Source organism: Mustelus asterias, chromosome 22, assembly GCF_964213995.1.
Source record: "Mustelus asterias chromosome 22, sMusAst1.hap1.1, whole genome shotgun sequence".
Lineage (NCBI taxonomy): Eukaryota > Metazoa > Chordata > Chondrichthyes > Carcharhiniformes > Triakidae > Mustelus > Mustelus asterias.
In genome coordinates, this window is record NC_135822.1 from 3,473,477 (window position 1) to 3,494,003 (window position 20,527).

The window sequence follows — 20,527 nt, forward strand, 5'->3', positions numbered from 1 at the left end:
TACAAGAGGAGAGGCTGTGCTGGATTTGATATTAGAGAATGAACCTGGGCAGGTGTCGGATCTATCAGTGGGAGAGCATTTTGGGGATAGTGATCATAACTCTATCTCCTTTACACTAGCAATGGAGAGAGATAGGATCAGCCGAGCTAGGAAAGTGTTTATCTGGAGTAAGGGCAACTATGATGCTATTAGGCAGGAAATTAGAGGCATAAATTGGAAGGAGGTTTTCTCAGGGAAATGTACGGAAGAAATGTGGCAAATGTTCAAGGAAAATTTGTCTGGAGCTCTACGCGGCAATGTTCACCCGGTGCGACAGGGGAGTTATGGTAGGTTACAGGAACCGTGGTGCACGAAAGCTGTAACGGATTTAGTCAGGAAGAAAAGAAAAGCCGACAAAAGGTTCAGGGAGCGAGGTAATGTTAGAAATCTAGAAGAGTATACGACTAGTGGTATTGGGCGGCACGGTAGCACAGTGGTTAGCACTGTTGCTTCACAGCTCCAGGGTCCCGGGTTCGATTCCCAGCTCGGGTCACTGTCTGTGTGGAGTTTGCACATTCTCCTCGTGTCTGCGTGGGTTTCCTCCGGGTGCTCCGGTTTCCTCCCACATCCAAAGATGTGCAGGTTAGGTGGATTGACCAGGTTAAAAATTGCCCCTTAGAATCCTGGGATGCGTAGATTAGTGGGTAAATATGTGGGGGTAGGGCCTGGGTGGGATTGTGGTCGGTGCAGACTCGATGGGCCGAATGGCCTCCTTCTGCACTGTAGGGTTTCTATGATTTCTAGTAGGAAGGAACTAAAGAGGGAAATTAGAAGAGCCAGGAGGGGACATGAGAAGGCCCTGGCAGACAGAATAAAGGAAAACCCCAAGGCATTCTACAAGTATGTGAAGAGCAAGAGGATAAGATGTGAAGGAGTAGGACCTATCAAATGTGACGGTGGGAAAGTCTGTATTGAACCGGTTGAAATGGCAGAGGTACTCAATGAATACTTTGCTTCAGTATTCACAGTGGAAAAGGATTTTGGTAGTTGCAGTGCAGACTTGCAGTGGACTGAGAAGATTGAGCATGTGGGCATTAGGAAAGAGGATGTGTTGGAGCTGTTGAAAAGCATCAAGTTAGATAAATCGCCGGGAGTGGATGGGATGTACCCCAGGTTACTGTGGGAGGCGAGAGAAGAGATTGCTGATCCTCTGGCGATGATCTTTGCGTCGTCAATGGAGACGGGAGAGGTTCCGGGGGATTGGAGGATAGCGGATGTGGTTCCGTTATTCAAGAAAGGGAGAAGAGATAGCCCAGGAAATTATAGACTGGTGAGTCTAACTTCAGTGGTAGATAAGTTGATGGAGAAGATTCTGAGAGGCAGGATTTATGAACATTTGGAAAGGAATAGTATGATCAGAAGTAGCCAGCGCGGCTTTGTCCGAGGCAGATCATGCCTGACGAGTCTGATTGAGTTTTTTGAAGATGTGACTAGACACTTAGACAGGGGAAGAGCGGTAGATGTGGTTTATATGGATTTCAGCAAGGCGTTTGATAAGGTGCTCCATGCAAGGCTTATGGAGAAAGTGAAGGGGCATGGGATACAAGGGGACGTTGCTTTGTGGATTCAGGACTGGCTTGCCCTCAGAAGGCAAAGAGTGATTGTAGATGGGTCTTTTTCAGAGTGGAGGTCGGTCACCAGTGGAGTGCCCCAGGGATCTGTTCTGGGACCCTTGCTCTTTGTGATTTTTATAAATGACCTGGATGAGGAAGTGGAAGGATGGGTTGGCAAGTTTGCTGATGATACAAAGGTTGGAGGTGTTGTGGATAGTGTAGAGGGAAGTCAGCAGTTGCAACGAGACATAGATAAGATGCAAGACTGGGCGGAGAAGTGGCAGATGGACTTCAACCCAGATAAGTGTGTGGTGGTTCATTTTGGCAGGTCGAATAGGATGGAAGAATATAATATTAAGGGTAAGACACTTGGCAGTGTGGAAGAACAGAGGGATCTTGGGGTCTGGGTACATAGGACGCTCAAAGTGGCGTTGCAGGTAGAGGCTGTGGTTAAGAAGGCGTATGGAATACTGGCCTTCATCAATAGAGGAATTGAGTTTAGAAATCGGGAGATAATGCTGCGGCTGTATAGGACCCTGGTCAGACCCCACCTGGAGTACTGTGCCCAGTTCTGGTCGCCTCATTACAGAAAGGATGTGGAAGCCATAGAACGGGTGCAGAGGAGATTTAAGAAGATGTTGCCGGGATTAAGTGGTATGCCTTATGAGGATAGGTTGAGAGCTAGGTCTATTCTCCTTGGAGAGGCGAAGGATGAGAAGTGACCTGATAGAGGTGTATAAGATGTTGAGGGGTATTGATAGAGTGGATTCTCAGAGGCTTTTACCCAGGGCTGAAATGGTTGCAACGAGAGGCCACAGGTTTAGGGTGCTGGGGAGTAGGTATAGAGGAGATGTTAGGGTAAGTTTTTCACTCAGAGGGTGGTGGGTGCGTGGAATCGGCTGCCGGTAGTGGTGGTGGAAGCGGATTCGATTGAGTCTTAAGAGACTTTTGGATAGGTTCATGGAGGTTAGTAAGATAGAGGGTGAAAGATGAGCCGGGAAGGTAAGGAAATTGTTCGGCACAACTTGTGGGCCGAAGGGCCTGTTTGTGCTGTAGCTGTTCTATGTTCTATGTGAAGGGCAGGGCAAAGCAGTTTGAGCTCAACAACTGCTGTGCTGCAGAACAGGATCACAACAGGATTGGAACCTGGGGTTGACCATTGCAGAGGGTGCACTGAGAGAGCTGTGTACAATGCCTCACCACCTTCCTCTGTTTCTAGCTGCAGGTTTCTCCACCTGCACTGGTTTTGTTTCCTGTTTTTGCACAAATCTACATTGGGCACTACACCGGGATCAGCTGAAGAAGGCTCAATACTGTAAAACTTTGTGTGTGTGTTGGTGTGAGTGGGTGGGTGTGTGTGTCAGTGTGCATGTAACATCCTCACACCCCGCGGGGAAGGGCATTGGTGGATCCTGTTCAGTCTCCTGAACAGACTGTCAGAATGATTGGGCAGAATGCCACAAACCAGAACCTTCAAACAAGCACCAAGACATAGCTCGGCTGGTGATGAGGCAAAGTCCTATCCATCAAAACCTTCCTGTGTGCCTGGAGTCTCTCTCCCGCTTCACATCGCCCTCACAAAATAGATTTGGTGGTTTCTGTCAAGGATCATCCCGTGCCATTCTGTGACGCAGGATGCGTTTCCACGGATGCACATCCGTGTTTACGTGGATGGAGGATGCCCACCAATGCCTCTACTTTCTCAGACGCATGTCAGCTACGACTCTCCAACTTTTACAGATGCACCATAGAAAGCATTCTTTCTGATTGTATCACAGCTTGGTATGGGCTCCTGCTCTGCCCAAGACCGCAAGAAGCTGCAAAAGGTTGTGAATGTAGCCCAATCCATCAGGCAAACCAGCCTCCCATCCATTGACTCCGTCTGCACTTCCTGCTGCCTCGGCTAAGGAGCCCACGCACCCCGGACATTCTCTCTTCCACTTCTTCCGTTAGGAAGAAGATACAAAAGTCTGAGGTCACGTACCAACTGACTCAAGAACAGCTTCTTCACTGCTGCTGTCAGACTTTTGAATGGACTGACCTTGCATTTTGATCTTTCTCTACACCCTAGCTATGACTGTAACACTACATTCTGCACTCCCTCGTTTCCTTCTCTATGAACGGTATGTTTTGTCTGTATAGCGCGCAAGAAACAATACTTTTCACTGTATGTTAATACATGTGACAATAATAAATCAAATCAAAAACATCGCAATAAAGTTCAGCTGCGGCTGGAGGAGCATTGACTGGGTGAAAGGTATTGCTTTGATCTTCCCAAAACCTGCTGCTCCTGCAGTGGGAAGAGTTGTCGGTGACTGGCAGTGTTGGAGACCGGCACCTTCTAACATTCAGACTATACACTGAGGAATGTACTAAACCTTGGAGCAGCCACCACAGAGGCCCAATGGGGAAAGATCTTTGTGTAAGGTCCTCCACCCACAGTATACTGCGGGGCTGGAACAACCCCGAGGTCTGTACAAATATTGTAACTAAAAGCTGCAATTGTTGAGGCGTCTTGGAGAGCTTTGGACTGGATTCGAAGAACTGATTTCATATCATGTTAAATTTAAATTGTTGCATAACACACCTTTCAAACATTTTATGGATAAAGCATATTTTTGGGGGAAAAATTTAGTGTCTTGAGCCCTTTCATTTCTGACACAACTGCAGAGACTTCAGCACCCAATTCAGGGCAGCATTGAGGAAGTGTTATGCTGCCAGAGGTGCTGTTTTTCAGGGGAAGCAAATTACTGGTCGTTTACCTCATTGTTGTTTCTGGAACCGTGCTGTGGGAGAACTACCTGTATGTTCCCGTAAGGATTAAAAAGTTAAAGTTTGTTTATTTATTAGCCACAAGTAAAGCTGGCATTTAGTGAAGTTACTGTGAAATTCCCCTAGTCACCACACCACACTGCTTGGGTCAATGCACCCAACCAGCACGTCTTTCAGAATGTGGGAGGAAACCGGAGCACCCGGAGAAAACCCACGCAGACACAGGGAGAATGTGCGCAAACTCCACGCAGACGGTACCCAAGCCGGGAATCGAACCTAGGTCCCTGGCTCTGTGAAGCAGCAGTGCTAACCACTGTGCCACCGTGCCGCCCCAGTAACTGTAGCTAAAGATCAAAATAACTCATTTGCTGTGAAATGCATTAAAACATTCTCAGGATGTCAAGGAAAAACCCACGCAGGCTCGGGGAGAATGTGCAAACTCCACACAGACAGTCACCCAAGGCTGGAATTAAACCCGGGTCCCTGGCGCTGTGAGGCAGCGGCTGATCAGAAGCATTTATGGGGAGGCTTGATACAAATAATAGGAAGTGGGTACAAGGAAATGGGGCAGGATGGGGCACAGCCATTAGAACCAGAACAGGTGTATGTGGAATACAAATACTAGCACGGACCATTTTGGGCCAAATGACTTTTATATCTGCTGTAAACATCACAATTCTATATAATTAGAGAGAGATAGAAGCAGGGAAGTGTACAGATACAGGTAATGAGGTCTTTAATGTTAGCCGTGCTGATAGATAAGGTTCTAAAAAGACAGAGGACACTCTGGATTTTTCACTCGGGTTAATGAATAGATCAGGAAATGACTGATGTTTGGTATGTGCGCTGGTTAGGTTGCCGCTGGATAATCGAACAATTCTGGGCAGCCCATTCCAGGAAGGATGATGGGGAAGATGTGAGTTTACTCGGAACAGTATCGGGAGTTGGAAGCTGTACTTGAAACAAAAGACCAAATAACTGGGCCTTTTCACAAGAACAAGAAAAGGAACATCTAATAATAAATGTTAATGTTTTGAACAAATGTCGAGTCTAAATAGTGAGCGTATTTACAGTCCTTGATGAATTCCTGTGTATTGGAGGTGGACTGAGGGTTTTTCGGGATGAATATGGAGGAGCAGTTCAGGAATATTTTTCATGCAGGATTATTAAAGCTTAGAAATAGCTCGTGATGTGGATTCAAACATACTCTGATAGGAATTGGGTGCTGATTTGATATAAAGGGGTGTGGGGGTTTGAAAATGAAACGGGATTGGTGTACAATACCAGGTGAAGTGTTCGAGCTGCAAGGCCTCTTGTGCTGAACTTTGATTCTATGAACACTTTCTGGCTAGTTAAACGATATGTTGTATTGAAACATTAGATGTTCTGTTTGTGTTCACAGATTTCAAGATGATAAAATCCCACGTTGTTTCATTTGAGAAATATTGCATCATGTTTAAAAGGACAAGAACAGAACAACCTGCTGTCCTTGTTCCCCCATCAGAAAGAACAAAAATAGTGAGTGGCACGGTGGCAAAGTGGTTAGCACTGCTGCCCCTCAGCGCCAGGGAGCCGGGTTCAATTCCGTGCTCCTCGTGTCCACCAGGTTCTCCAGTTTCCTCCCACACTCCAAAGATATGTGTGCGGGTTAGGTTGATTGGCCATGCTAGTGTCAGGGCGACTAGGAAGGTAAATACATGGGGTTATGGGGATAGGGCCTGGGTGGGATTGTTGTCGGTGCAGGCTCGATGGGCTGAATGGCCTCGTGTTGTACTGTAGGGATTCTATGACGGATTTCAGCTGCTGAAGGAGCTGCGAATACTCGCTTTCTCCTGTTGTATTCTGGTTTCAGGCTGTCAAATCTAAAAAGGGAAACCATTCTCCACCTGGGGGGAGTCGGGGGGAGCCAGTTTTAAAAATAAGGTGCCCCACAACTTGTTAAGAACTTTTCATTCCAGGTGCAGGCTAAATTATCAAAAATAACTCGCAGCTAAAAATCAGTCAGGAGGCTGTGGGTGACTTTGATGTTATAGGACTTTCAGAGCTTGACTGCAGGTGATAGGTGATGGCCACTGTGAGAGAGTCAGTGGATGATGCTTCCAAAAACCTGACTGGGTGAAACTGTTCGATACACCTGACCCGGTCGCTGAATGCAGTAAGCAGAGTTCGCCTGTGTGACTCTGAGAAAGAGAAATACCTTGCTTTGAACCTCTCCATTAATTGGTGAAAACATCTCTATCAAAGAATGCAATAGTGCAGCCATTCGGCCCATCGTGCTTGCACTGGCTCGCAAAGCTGCCCAATTAACCTTTCTGACCTGCTCTTCCCCACAATCCTGCTTTTCTTTCTTTTTTAAGCCGATATAAAATCCCATTTTGAAAGTAACAATTAAACCTGTCAGCGTTGCCCTTTGTGGCGATACCTTCCAAATCATAACCTGTTGCTGCACTATAATATCCCCATATCAGTCGCTTCCGCTTTTTGTTATCCAATCCTAAATTCTTTCTGTCTGGGTTAGTTATTTATTAGTGTGGAATTTACCTGCAGAGTATAAACTGATGTTGTGTTTTAAGGTGTGATGGTGTTATATGTAAATCACTGCACTCCAGTGTGTATAACTAGTTTGCTGTAGTTCTGGTATTTATTTGCCTACTGGTACCTCCACTCTCTCTCGTTTTGGAAACCTGTTTCAGTTGTAGGAATTTTAAAATGAACAGCTCATGATCGCAGTTTTTGAACTTTTTCCGCCTTCCCCCAACCACACCGTATTCACATTAATCTCGGAATGTAACTTTCCTGATTGTTCCCAGCTTATCCTATTTGCGATCTCCTCCTCCTATTTATCTTCAGCCAGACAAAAACCCGAAACAACACAAGTTGCTATCGGTGATGGACCGAGACAGAAGTTGAAATATTTTGACCACGAAGCAGTGGAACAGAAGCAATGATGCTGGAAGGGATGAGAGAGGGGAAACATAGTCGAGAGAGGCAGAAAGCGAGATGGAGTGATAACGTCCTGGAACTAACCGGGCTTGAATTTCACAAGGGCATCGAGAATGACACAAGAGGAGAGTTCATGTTGCCACAGAAACAGCCCCCCTAAATTATCTGAACCATCACCCAAGCAATCAAAAATTGCTTCGCTTTGATTCAAGCAGGTTAATGAAAGTGAAATGGGGGGAAAAAATATTAGAGAGATTTCTGACCTGAGCAGCATGTGTTGGTGTTGCAACCCGCGGTTTGGTAAGAGGATTGGAGAGGTTACAATGAGTTGGCCATTTTAGTTAATATTTTGGAGTTCTGCTCCACTGGATCCGGTGGAATGTTGTCCCAGTTGTCTTTGGAACAAACTGAAAACTTGCAATTTGTGACGTTAGAACAGGTATAAGATATAAAGAAGGTTTTTTAAAAAAACATGATTTCTGCAGTTCCCATCTTCAGCGATGGCATTGTTGCCCACTTGACTGGAAATAACCTTTTATTGTTAAGTGGCTTAAATAGGGTTGTTTGTGTTTACTCCGGGTTTAGTTTTACAATCCTGCATTGTTAGGATGGTCATGTGTTTTTGGACAGTTTTTTTTCCATTTTCAGTTTGGAGCTACAAGTTAAGAGTTTTTAGTTTTAGAAGGAACAGCAAGTTAAAAAGAAGTGTTTTCCCTCTTTCCCTGTTGTTTTGAAAATTCTGTTGGTTAGCTGAAAACAAGGTATTGTTTTCCTGAAGGGTGAAAATCTGCTGTTACTGGGGGCTGGACCAGAGTCTCTGGTGCTTTGGGAAGCTGTCTTGCCTTCAAACTGTTCTGAGTCGCAAGCATTTGACTGCAGAATTCAACTAACGACCTCAATCCCAGTATCACGTGAGCATTAGTCTATGCTGTGTTGAACCTGTTAAAGAATTGTTTATGGAGGTTGGTTTGCTTGGGACTGCTTATATATATTCATTAAGGGTTATATATTATCATGATTGTTTGTTCCTTGTTTTTAATTGATAAAAGTTCTTGCTAATTTTCGTACTGTACATGTTAACTATATTCTTAATTAAACTTTGTTTGATAAAAGCTCCCTAGTGTGTTATTGGAATCATACCTGAAGTGGAACATCTCCTGCTTACCCTAGCCAAATTCAATATGCAAAACGAATGGTTCAGGCGAGCTTCGTAAAACGCTTCTCAGCTGAAACATAACTTAAAGAAACAGTAACTATTAAAGTTGAAAGTACATGCACTAGGAGTTGAATTATGTATTTTTTTTTAAAAAACAAACTCTTTCAGCAGAACACAAAGTTCTTGAGAAAAGCCAGTTTCCTGCTGTTATATAAAGTATATTTGCATCTTCTGGATAAGTCCACTGCATTCATCAGAGCTCAACTCACCCAGCACATTCTTTTTCCAAACGATTGCAGTAAATTCAGTTGCGTTGCAGGTAACTTGGCAAAATCCACAGATCAAAGTGATTATCTTTGTTTATCTTTGGTTTGTTTTCATGTTTAAAAAATTCCAAGGCTACCAAACCCACCATTAATCTGACCACATCATCTGAAGGTCTTCAAACTGTGCCCATTAACCAGGGAAGTTTCATTTCCATGCTTACTGGTGTCCGTCACGCCTCAGTGGGTCCCCCTCTTGCCTCTGACTCAAAGTCGTGGGCTCAGGTCCCCCTCCAGAGAGCCGAGCACAAAATTGCAGCTGCAGAGCAGCGCAGAGGGAGTGCTGCACTGTTAAAGTTAAAAGTTTATTTATTAATCACAAGTAAGTCTTACATTAACACTGCAATGAAGTTACTGTGAAATTCCCCTAGTTGCCACAATCCAACGCCTGTTCGGATCAATACACCTAACCAGCACATCTGGTGGGAGGAAACTGGAGCACCCGGAGGAAACCCACACAGACACGGGGAGAACGTGCAAACTCCACACAGACAGACAGTCAACCAAGCTGGGAATCGAACCTGGGTCCCTGGTATTGTGAGGCAGCAGTGCTAACCACTGTGCCATCGTGCCGCTCTGTTGAAGGATCTGTCTTTTGAATGAAACGTTAAAATAAGTTTCCATCTTGTGTGAATATTAAAATATCCCACATTGCTTTTCCTCTGAGCATGTTGAGTCTATTTTCAGAAATAGTTTGGCTGCCTATGTTGTAGATCAGTGTCTCCGGCTATACGTTCCTCAGTGTTCCTGTTAAAACTTGTTTCTTTTCAACTTTTAAATGCAATTATATCTGGCCCATTGGAACATCACTGACTGATTTGTTTTGATTTTCTGATGTGTTGTCACATGGTGAACTGAACTGTCAGCAGCAGAGAGAGACTTTGTCTGACTTTAATCAATAGTCCTGAAGTATTGAGGTCAGTTGTGGAGGGGGAGCGGTGGCATAATGATAATGTCACTGGACTCCAGAGGCCCAGGCTAATGATCTGGGTTCTAATCCCACCATGGCAACAATGCATTAAGTTCAATTCATAAATCTGGAATATAGTGACCATTAACCAGTGTTGACTGGTGTAAAAACCCATTTATTAATGTCCTGTAGAGAAGGAAATCTGCCATCCTTACACAGTCTGACCTTCATTTGACTCCAGACCCACAGCAATGTGGTTAACTCTGAAATGACCCAGCAAGCCATTCAGTTGCATCAAACTGTTGGAAAGAAAAGGAATTAACCAGATGGACCACCCAGCATTGATTTTGGGCACCAGAATTGCAAATGGCAGACCCAGCCCTGCCCACCCTACTGTGTCCTCACTAAGATCTGAGGTCTTGTGCCAAAATAGGGAGAGCTGCCCACAGACTAGTCAAGCAAAAGTCTGTCTGTGTAAGGTACACTCGATGAGTATGACAATGTCCCAGATACTACCAACAACATCCAGCAGAGATGGTGGCACAGGGGTCTACGATCTGGAGGGAGTTTCCCCGCGGGTCCTCAACATTGACTCTGGACCCCATGAAGCCTCATGGTATCAGTCGAAACATAGAGAAGGAAACCTCTTGCTGATTGCCACTTACTGTCCATAAACCACACCCCCCCCCACCCTTCAGCTGATGAATCAGTACTGCTCCATGTTGAACCCCATTTGGAGGAAGCACTGAGAGTGGGGAGGGTGCAGAATATACCCAGGGCGGAGACTTCACTGTCCAGCACCAAGAGCCGGTTCCTAAAGGACGTCGCTGCTAAACTGGGTCCGCAGCAGGTGGTGAGAGAACCAACAAGAGGAAATAACCTACTTCACTCACCAAGCTGTCTGTTGCAGAGTATCTGGAGTATTTTGAGGGTATAACTAGTAGAATGGATAAGGGTGAACCAGTGGATGTGGTGTATTTGGATTTTCAGAAAGCTTTTGATAAAGTCCCACATAAGAGGTTTGCATGCAAAAATAAAGAACATAAGATTGGGGCTAATATATTGGCATCGATTGAGAATTGGTGAGCACAAAACTTGTTAGGAAGGTGCAGGAACAGCAGTTAGAAAAGTCAATGGAATGTTGACCTGCATTGCAAATGGACTTGAGGATGGCTTACTGCAGCTGGTAGTCATGATGTGGAGATGCCGGCATTGGACTGGGGTAAACACAGTAAGAGTTTTAACAACACCAGGTTAAAGTCCAACCGGTATATTTGGTAGCAACATGGCATTTGCTACCAAATAAACCTGTTGGACTTTAACCTGGTGTTGTTAAAACTCTTACTGCGGCTGTACAGGGCCTTGGTGAGACCACACCTGGAGTATGGTGGACAGTTTTGGTCTCCCTATCTAAGAAAGGAACTATTTGTCATAGAGGGAGTGCAGCAAAGATTCACCAGACTGAGTCCTGGGATGGCAGGATTTTCGAAAGAGAGATTGGGTCGACTAGGTCTATTCGCTGGAATGTAGAAGAATGAGTGGGGGATCTCATTGAAACGTATAAAATTCTGATAGGGACAGACTGGATGCAGGGATGTTATTTCCTCTGGTGGGGGTGGGGGGGGGGGGGTCTAGAACAAGGGGTCATAGTCTCAGGATATGGGGTAGGCCATTTAGGACAGAGATGAGGAAAAATGTCTTCACTCAGAGAGTAGTGAACCTGTGGAATTCTCGACCACAGAAAGCTGTGGCAGCCAAGTCGCTGAATGTATTTGAGAAGGAAATAGATTTTTCGACTCTAAAGGTGTAAGGGGTATAAATAGATAACACCTTCCTAACCCACAACCACCACCATCTCGAAGGACAGGGGAAGCAGATACCTGGGAACATTGCCACCTGCAAGTTTCATCAGAACTGTAAAGCTCCATGTGTTGTTTCTTCCACAATCTCTGCAGGAGAAACTGCTCTGACCTAGCTGAGCAACAAAAGTCTGGTAAACGTTACCCCTGTCAATGAATTATCTAGCCTTCATTTTGAGTGAAGGGAGTTGTTGGAGGTGTTGTCTTTTGGATTAAATATTTCAGCTTAGCTATTGTGCCTGGTTTACGATCCAAGTGCTTGTCTCCATTGTTGAATAAGGTCGCAGAGTTCTGACTCTGATGTACTGACAAAGATTTGATTTGATTTATTACTGTCACATGTATTAACACAGTGAAAAGTATTGTTTCTTGCGCGCTAAACTGACAAAGCATACTCTTCATAGAGAAGGAAACGAGAGAGTGCAGAATGTAGTGTTACAGTCAGGATGTAGAGAAAGATCAACTTAATGCAAAGTAAGTCCATTCAAAAGTCTGACTGCAGCAGGGAAGAAGCTGTTCTTGAGTCGGTTGGCACGTGACCTCAGGCTTTTGTATCTTTTTCCCGAAGGAAGAAGGTGGAAGAGAGAATGTCCGGGGTGCGTGGGGTCCTTAATTATGCTGGCTGCTTTGCCGAGGCAGCGGGAAGTGTAGACAGAGTCAGTGGATGTGAGGCTGGTTTGAGAAACCACTTAATTGAAAGATGTCTTTTGGCTTTGCTCATTGCCTAATCTCCATTCTCCACAGAGCAGTAGTATCAGGGAGCTTCAACATCACATTGGAAACTGTGCCCTTTGTTGCTATTGAGGCAGAACAATCTTTAAAATTGTGACCAGATACTGGGCTGAAACTTAAAGGAGCCAGGCAGTGACCGATTTGCAGAGTTGCTTCATCGTACGACCGTTCGGTTCTGAATCTGCTGAAGCGAAGATTTCTAATTTGCCAAGTTCGCTCATTGGAGAACAGTGACCTGAACTGCAGCAACTTTAGTAATGAAGATTTGCTGCCCTAACAGAAGACTAGTGCATTCTCCACTGCATTGTATACCAGCTGCGTCCTTTTGAACATCATATCCACAGAGCAGCCTTAAAGGAGCTCAGCTCCTAGACAAGGTCTAGACATATATTGTCAGTGCAGTGTTTATAATAAATAGCCAAGTATCTATAATTCCATTAAACATTGAATATTATATTAAACTTACGGCAGCTCAGAAATTCAGCCCATCGTTGCATTTGTAGCCAGCAGTTTTTGGGGGATTCAATTTATTCAATTCAATTCAATTGGGATGGCACAGTGGTTAGCAATGCTGTCTCACAGCGCCATGGATCCGGGTTCAATTCCCGCCTCGGGTCACTGTCTGCATGGAGTTTGAACATTCTCCCTGTGTCTGAGTGGGTTTCCTCCGGGTGCTCCGGTTTCCTCCCACAGTCCAAAGATGTGCGGGTTATGTTGATTGGCCATACTAAATTAATCCTAATGTCAGGGGAATTAGCAGGGTAAATGAGGGTTACAGGAATTGGGCCTGGGTGGGATTGTGGTCGGTATATACGCAATGGGACGAATGGCCTCCTTCTGTACTGTAGGGATTCTATGATTCTATAATTCTAAATCGCACGTTGAAGACAGTGCAGTGAGTGGGCTCTGAAGATGCACGACATTGCGACCGGTTGCATCCCATTGTTTTTAAGACTGCGCAAACTATTCAGGATGGTGGATCGCTGTTTCTCGCTGTTGTTGGGTCGAGCACTGACGTAAACCTACACCCTTCCTTTGGTCTGAATTTGTCATTTCTGTGTGTTCAGCATTGCACAGTATGTATGTTATTGGGATTAAATACACTGATATCAGAATTTGCATTGGATTGTAACAAGCCGCTTATATAATTGATTTGCATGAGGAATGTGACAGCTATCCTTTAGCACACAATCAGCACGTACTGGCGATTGGAGTTTAGAACATTAAACCGCGTTATGTACAAAATGTCCCACACACAGAGCACTGTACACATTAAAAGTAGCTTTTAAAAAATTCATTAGTGGGACATGGGCGTCACTGGCTGGTCAGCATTTATTGCCCACCCCTCGTTGCCCTTATTCAGAGGGCAGTTGAGAGTCAACCACATTGCTGCGGCTCTGGAGTCACATGTAGGCCAGACCAGGTAAGGACAGCAGATTTCCTTCCCTAAAGAATATTAGTGAACCAGATGGGTTTTTCCAACAATCAACAATGGTTTCATGGTCATCAGTAGATTCTTAATTCCAGATATTTTTTATTGAATTCAAATTCCACCATCTGCTGGGGCGGGATTCGAACCGGGGTCCCCTGAACATTAGACCTGCTGAGATTTTCCAGCATTTTCTGTTTTTGTTTCAGATTCCAGCATCCGCAGTATTTTGCATTTAGCCCCAGAACATTAGCTGAGTTTCTGGATTCACAGTCTAGCGATATTAGGCCATCACCACCTCTTTAGACTCTGAACTAAGTTGCCCTGGAGTTCTGGAATACTTTGGGAGTAATGAATGCCGTGAATTTCTTATCCCATTTGTCACAGCTGCTTACCTTCTCTTTGCAGAATAATGGAAACCCACTCCTCCCCCTTCCCCAACCCCTCGACTTACCTGATGATTACAACTGTTAAATGCCATTAACTAACAATCGCACTCTTTCATTCCAGGCACATTCAGGATCCAGCTAGTCAACGGCTAACATGGAGTAAGCCTCCAAAGAGTATCCTAGTTATCAAAAAGATTCAAGATGATCGGCTGCTTCAACCATTTAAGGATCTTTGCATCTTCCTCATGGAGGTAATGTGTGCCTGGGAGGCATTCACTCTGTCCGAGCTGCGGGAGAATCCTGGGTTAATAGAACAAAAAAAATTGCAGCACAGGAACAGGCCCTTGGGCCCTCCATGCCTGCACCGACCATGCTGCCCGACTGAACTAAAATCTCCTACCCTTCCGGGAACTGTATCCCTCTATTCCCATCCTATTCATGTATTTGTCCAGATGCCCCTTAAAAGTCACTACCATATCTGCTTCCACTACCTCCCCCGGCAATGAGTTCCAGGCATCCTCCACCCTCTGTGTAAAAAAAAATCTGCCTCGTACATCTCCTTTAAACCTTGCCCCTCGCACCTTAAACCTGTGCCCCCCTAGTAATTAACTCTTCCACCCTGGGAAAAAGTTCTGACTATCCATTCTGTCCATGCCCCTCATAATCTTGTAGACTTCTATCGGGTCTCCCCTCAACCTCTGTCGTTCCAGTGAGAACAAACCAAGTTTCTCCAACTTCTCCTCATAGCTGATGCCCTCCATACCAGGCAACATCCTGGTAAATCTTTTCTATACCTTGTCCAAAGCCTCTACATCCTTCTGGTAGTGTGGTGACCAGAATTGAACACTATATTCCAAGTGCAGCCTCACTAAGGTTCTATAAGGCTGCGACGTGACTTGTCAATTTTTAAACTCAATGCCCTGACCGATGAAGGCAAGCATAGAACATAGAACAGTACAGCACAGAACAGGCCCTTCGGCCCACGATGTTGTGCTGAGCTTTATCTGAAACCAAGATCAAGCTATCCCACTCCCAACATCCTGGTGTGCTCCATGTGCCTATCCAATAACCGCTTAAATGTTCCTAAAGTGTCTGACTCCACTATCACTGCAGGCAGTCCATTCCACACCCCAACCACTCTCTGCGTAAAGAACCTACCTCTGATATCCTTCCTATATCTCCCACCATGAACCCTATAGTTATGCCCCCTTGTAATAGCTCCATCCACCCGAGGAAATAGTCTTTGAACGTTCACTCTATCTATCCCCTTCATCATTTTATAAACCTCTATTAAGTCTCCCCTCAGCCTCCTCCGCTCCAGAGAGAACAGCCCTAGCTCCCTCAACCTTTCGTCATAAGACCTACCCTCCAAACCAGGCAGCATCCTGGTAAATCTCCTCTGCACTCTTTCCAGCGCTTCCACATCCTTCTTATAGTGAGGTGACCAGAACTGCACACAATATTCCAAATGTGGTCTCACCAAGGTCCTGTACAGTTGCAGCATAACCCCACGGCTCTTAAACTCCAACCCCCTGTTAATAAAAGCTAACACACTATAGGCCTTCTTCACAGCTCTATCCACTTGAGTGGCAACCTTTAGAGATCTGTGGATATGAACCCCAAGATCTCTCTGTTCCTCCACAGTCTTCAGAACCCTACCTTTGACCCTGTAATCCACATTTAAATTAGTCCTACCAAAATGAATCACCTCACATTTATCAGGGTTAAACTCCATTTGCCATTTTTCAGCCCAGCTTTGCATCCTATCTATGTCTCTTTGCAGCCTACAACAGCCCTCCACCTCATCCACTACTCCACCAATCTTGGTGTCATCAGCAAATTTACTGATCCACCCTTCAGTCCCCTCCTCTAAGTCATTGATAAAAATCACAAAGAGCAGAGGACCAAGCACTGATCCCTGCGGCACTCCACTAGCAACCTGCCTCCAATCCGAAAATTTTCCATCCACCACCACCCTCTGTCTTCGATCAGACAGCCGGTTACCTATCCAATCGGCCAACTTTCCCTCTATCCCACACCTCCTCACTTTCATCAGAAGCCGACCATGGGGGACCTTATCAAACGCCTTACTAAAATCCATGTATATGACATCAATTGCCCTACCTTCATCAACACACTTAGTTACCTCCTCAAAAAATTCTATCAAATTTGTGAGGCACAACTTGCCCTTCACAAATCCGTGCTGTATGCCTTCTTGACTACCTTCTCCACCTGCATTGCCACTTTCAGTGACCTGTGTATCTAGATCCCTTTGCCTATTAATACTCTTAAGGATTCTGCCATTTACTGTATTATATCCCAGTTTAGTTAAATAGTCAATCAGTAATGTGAAAGATTGCTGGATTAATATTCTGCTCTCACCAGCTGTGAGAGAAATGATGCTGAAAGTTACTTCCTGTTTTGTATTTTGTCTCAAACGAGAAATCTGATCCTCAATCTTCCATTTCTATTTCATTCCTATTTAGAAAAAAGACATGATTGTTTACGTAGAGAAAAAAGTACTTGAAGACCCCACCATAGCTAACGATGAGAGTTTTGGACCACTAAAGAAATTATACACATTTCGGGAAGGTAAAAGCATTGCTATCTTCAAAGCATAATTTGACAACTTTACTAACTTTGAATAAAGCTTACTTTATAAAGCGTTATTTTGAAATCTCTATTCCGGCTCCTTAATGGCACCCAGCTATTAACCTCAGCTGCTGAGGGGCAGAGAAATGTTCATTCCCCAACAGACATTTTCCCTGATGCTGGTTTCCTGTTGTAACCACAGCCACTGCCTCATTCCACTCTCGGTTCTCGCTAGAGGACTTTTCCAATTTTAAGTTGTTAACTGTCCTCGAACATGAACGCCACCACTTTAACTTTTCACTTAATCCCCTTCAAATTCCTCATCCGCCTCTTGTTTCCTCCGTGGCAAGGATTGTATCGGGACTGGGTCATCAGAAGCCCAATGTCATTAACAATTTAAATAGGCCATTTTTCTAAATGAGATTACACCTCCAATACCGCATCCAGTTCTGTTTGCCAAGAAACCTGTGAACATTCACACTCTGCAGGCAGTCCAGCGAAGAGCTGGAAGGGTTGCGCAATAGTAACTGGCCTGAATGATGGCGAGATTTGTGGTTTCAGCTTCAGGTGGGCAATCTCTGACGGTTGGCCTCATAACAGGCGCGACCAGGACAAAGATACGGGAAAAGGTTGCATTTTGCTCAAACTGTGGGAGAAGCGCTAGAGAATAATCAGTGATTTTGGGTTATTTTAGGATAGTTTTTCAGTAATATCATCTTGTAGGTTTCTGTGCCCAGTTGCCTTTTAGGAAAGACAGGCTCCAGGTTACTTCTGTCCAAAAGTTATGTGTGGGCTTTGTCTTCACTGAATGGACGTGCGGAAGGAAATTGAAGAAATGCTCTGGAATCACTTACTTTTGATACGATGCTTTACACTCAATAAACAACTGGTTTTGAACATTTGTGTTTCTACTGGCGCCTAGAGCAGCTGTCAGCTTCCACTGTGTAATATTAGCACCATTCTCCTTATGACACCCAGTGTAACATTACCAAGATCTGAACAGCCGTGCCACTAACTTGGCAAAGATAGATTGCAAAGATACTCCAAAACAGCCACAATTTCAAATTGAATCGAGAGAAAAAAAATAGAGATATAGAAAAGAGAGTAAATTCCTCTCCCGAACATCAAACCTTTTAGGGATTCAGTAATCCTAGCAACCTGTCTCTCTGCGTATCCTGCAACAGCTATCCCGAGGCTTAGAGTTAGAGGAATGAAAGCAGAAATGACTTTTGAAGTGTAGTGACACCCAATCCGCACACAGCAAGATCCCACACACAGCAATGTGATGATAACCAGATCATCTGTTTTAATGATGTTGATTGAGGGATAGATATTGGTCAGGACACTGGGGAGAAATTCCTTGTTGTTCTTCTCAATAGTTTTACATCCACCTGAGATGGGAGATATCTCATCCAAACGTCTGCACCGCAAACACTGCAGCACTGACCCTCTGACAGTGCGGCACTCCCTCAGCACTGACCCTCTGACAGTGCGGCACTCCCTCAGCACTGACCCTCTGACAGTGCGGCACTCCCTCAGCACTGATCCTCTGACAGTGCGGCACTCCCTCAGCACTGACCCTCTGACAGTGCGGCACTCCCTCAGCACTGACCCTCTGACAGTGCGGCACTCCCTCAGTACTGACCCTCTGACAGTGCGTCACTCCCTCAGCACTGACCCTCTGACAGTGCGGCACTCCCTCAGCACTGATCCTCTGACAGTGCGGCACTCCCTCAGCACTAACCCTCTGACGGTGTGGCACTCCCTCAGCACTAACCCTCTGACGGTGTGGCACTCCCTCAGTACTGCACTGGGAGTGTCAGCCTGGATTTTTGTGCTCCAGGCCTGTGAGATTGCTACTTAATGTACAGAGTTCACACTTCACTGGAAAATGACTCAAGTTTGTGAATATACTCATTGTTCATGTTTTGCACAGACAACTTCTGAGCCTTTCATTCCCCAAAACACACAAAGTAAACCAGATTTGACCATAGTTGTACACTGCACTAATCGGACAGGACTGCAAGCCATAATCCAGAGTGGAATTCCTGTCTGGTACAGAGGGAGCGCTGCATTGTCCTTTGCTGGCGTGTCAATCCAAGTTTCCAAATGCCTGTTCCGGTGGGTTGGGTAAACATTATTCAAAGATGAATAGAGTTTTGCTCATGGCCAGATTCTCACATCTCCTTCACCCAGTGCCAGTGTCAGCGTTCATCTCATTGCTGTTTGTGGAATGTTGCTGGTACAGAATAGTTGTAGCAGTCACTTTTGTATATATTCATTCATGGGATGTGGGTGTCACTGGCTGGGCCAGCAAAATTCATTGCCCATCCTTGAGGGCATTTAAGAGTCAACCACATTGATGTGGCTCTGGAGCCACATGTAGGCCAGACCGGGTAAGGACGGCAGGTTTCCTTCCCTGAAGGACATTAGTGAACCAGATGGGTTTTTCCGACAATCGACAATGGTTTCATTGACTTTTAATTCCAGATTTTTATTGAATTCAAATGTAACCATCTGCCGTGGTGGGATTTGAACCCAGGTCCCCAGAGCCTTACCCTGGGTGTCTGGATTACTAGTCCAGCGACAATACTACTGCTTAATAAAACCCTAATCCTTATGTGAAATGTTTGTGATGTTCTGATATGATAACACCTGGTATGTAAAACAATGCCAGTGTTTGTTTCAATGTGGGTGCTGGCGCGTACATCACCTGCAGTGGGGCACGTGGCCCCCACATAAACAAGCACAAAACAGCTTTCTGCTGGCAAAACTTTTGAAAGTTGATGAACTCATTCTCAGCATTTCCAGTTGTGAAAATCCTCATCACCTGGTCTTCCTCCTCCCACTTGGATACTTAAACCCAGCTTTAATGATTAGTGGGAATGTTTGTCCTGGTCAAACACTTGCTCAGCATTTACTCTATCAGTGAGGGCAATGGACACAGTTTTGTGTCACTCTGATTCCATCGCCAGTTCAAGGGGAAATATTTGCTGCTGTTTACTCAGTCATCTCGTGTGATTCCATATTAACAATGTCGTGCAAACTGAAGCTTTTTGGATTTCTATTTAGGCCTCGATGATTTATCGGATCGGATAGACTTTATCATCTGCCTTGGAGGAGATGGTACCTTACTTTATGCATCCTCATTATTCCAGGTAAGTCCAGTTTTAGCTCCAGAAGGAGATACATTTGCCTGGATTTTCTGGTCAATGATGGAACCCGCCACTGACATCCAAAGGATGTCCAAAAATATCGAGTGATCTCTGTGACGAGTCCCATTTCCTGAAGGTAATTTGAATCTGATGCCAATTCAGGGGGAAGCTCCAGGCATCCAACAACATTGATGTCATCAATCACATTGAAGCATTCTCATCGACAGCAAACCAGGAAGTGCACTGAATTTTACACTTTCAAATCATTTTTACAAAGAACACAAAATATTGGACCGTACGCACGGGATTAAATGGAGAAGCTGAAATGTAATAAATGTTTTGTAAATGTAAATTTTTAAAAATTGTTTTTATATTTGGAATTTTTTATCATAATGGAGAAATTTGACATTCCACACATTTTTCGAGGGCTGGCGAGGTTGTTCGCTCAAGATCAGAGTTACGATGCTTGTAAAAGCCCAGTTACATCTCAGTGTAACTTTTTAGCAGGATTTTACAGCAAGACTGAGAGTGTAAAAGAGCAACTTCCAGTCAATTCAGTGATTTCTAATTTGGAGTTTGGGGAGTTTCAACAGAGAACTTGCAGATAAGTCACTGTCGGCAGCGTCTGGATTTCACGGGTTACCTTCGCATGTCTGAAGTCCGGATTTGGCAGTT

At 44.8% G+C, this 20,527-nt stretch overlaps 1 protein-coding gene across 1 annotated transcript in view; it reads left to right on the forward strand.

Annotated features, from left to right (window-relative positions):
• nadka (NAD kinase a) overlaps window positions 1-20,527 on the forward strand; it is a 103,929-nt gene that overhangs the window by 67,497 nt on the left and 15,905 nt on the right. The window contains exons 4-6 of the mRNA XM_078238628.1: window positions 14,227-14,356; window positions 16,592-16,697; window positions 19,770-19,855. Coding sequence (XP_078094754.1) covers window positions 14,227-14,356; window positions 16,592-16,697; window positions 19,770-19,855 — 322 coding nt within the window. The remainder of the gene's footprint in view (window positions 1-14,226; window positions 14,357-16,591; window positions 16,698-19,769; window positions 19,856-20,527) is intronic.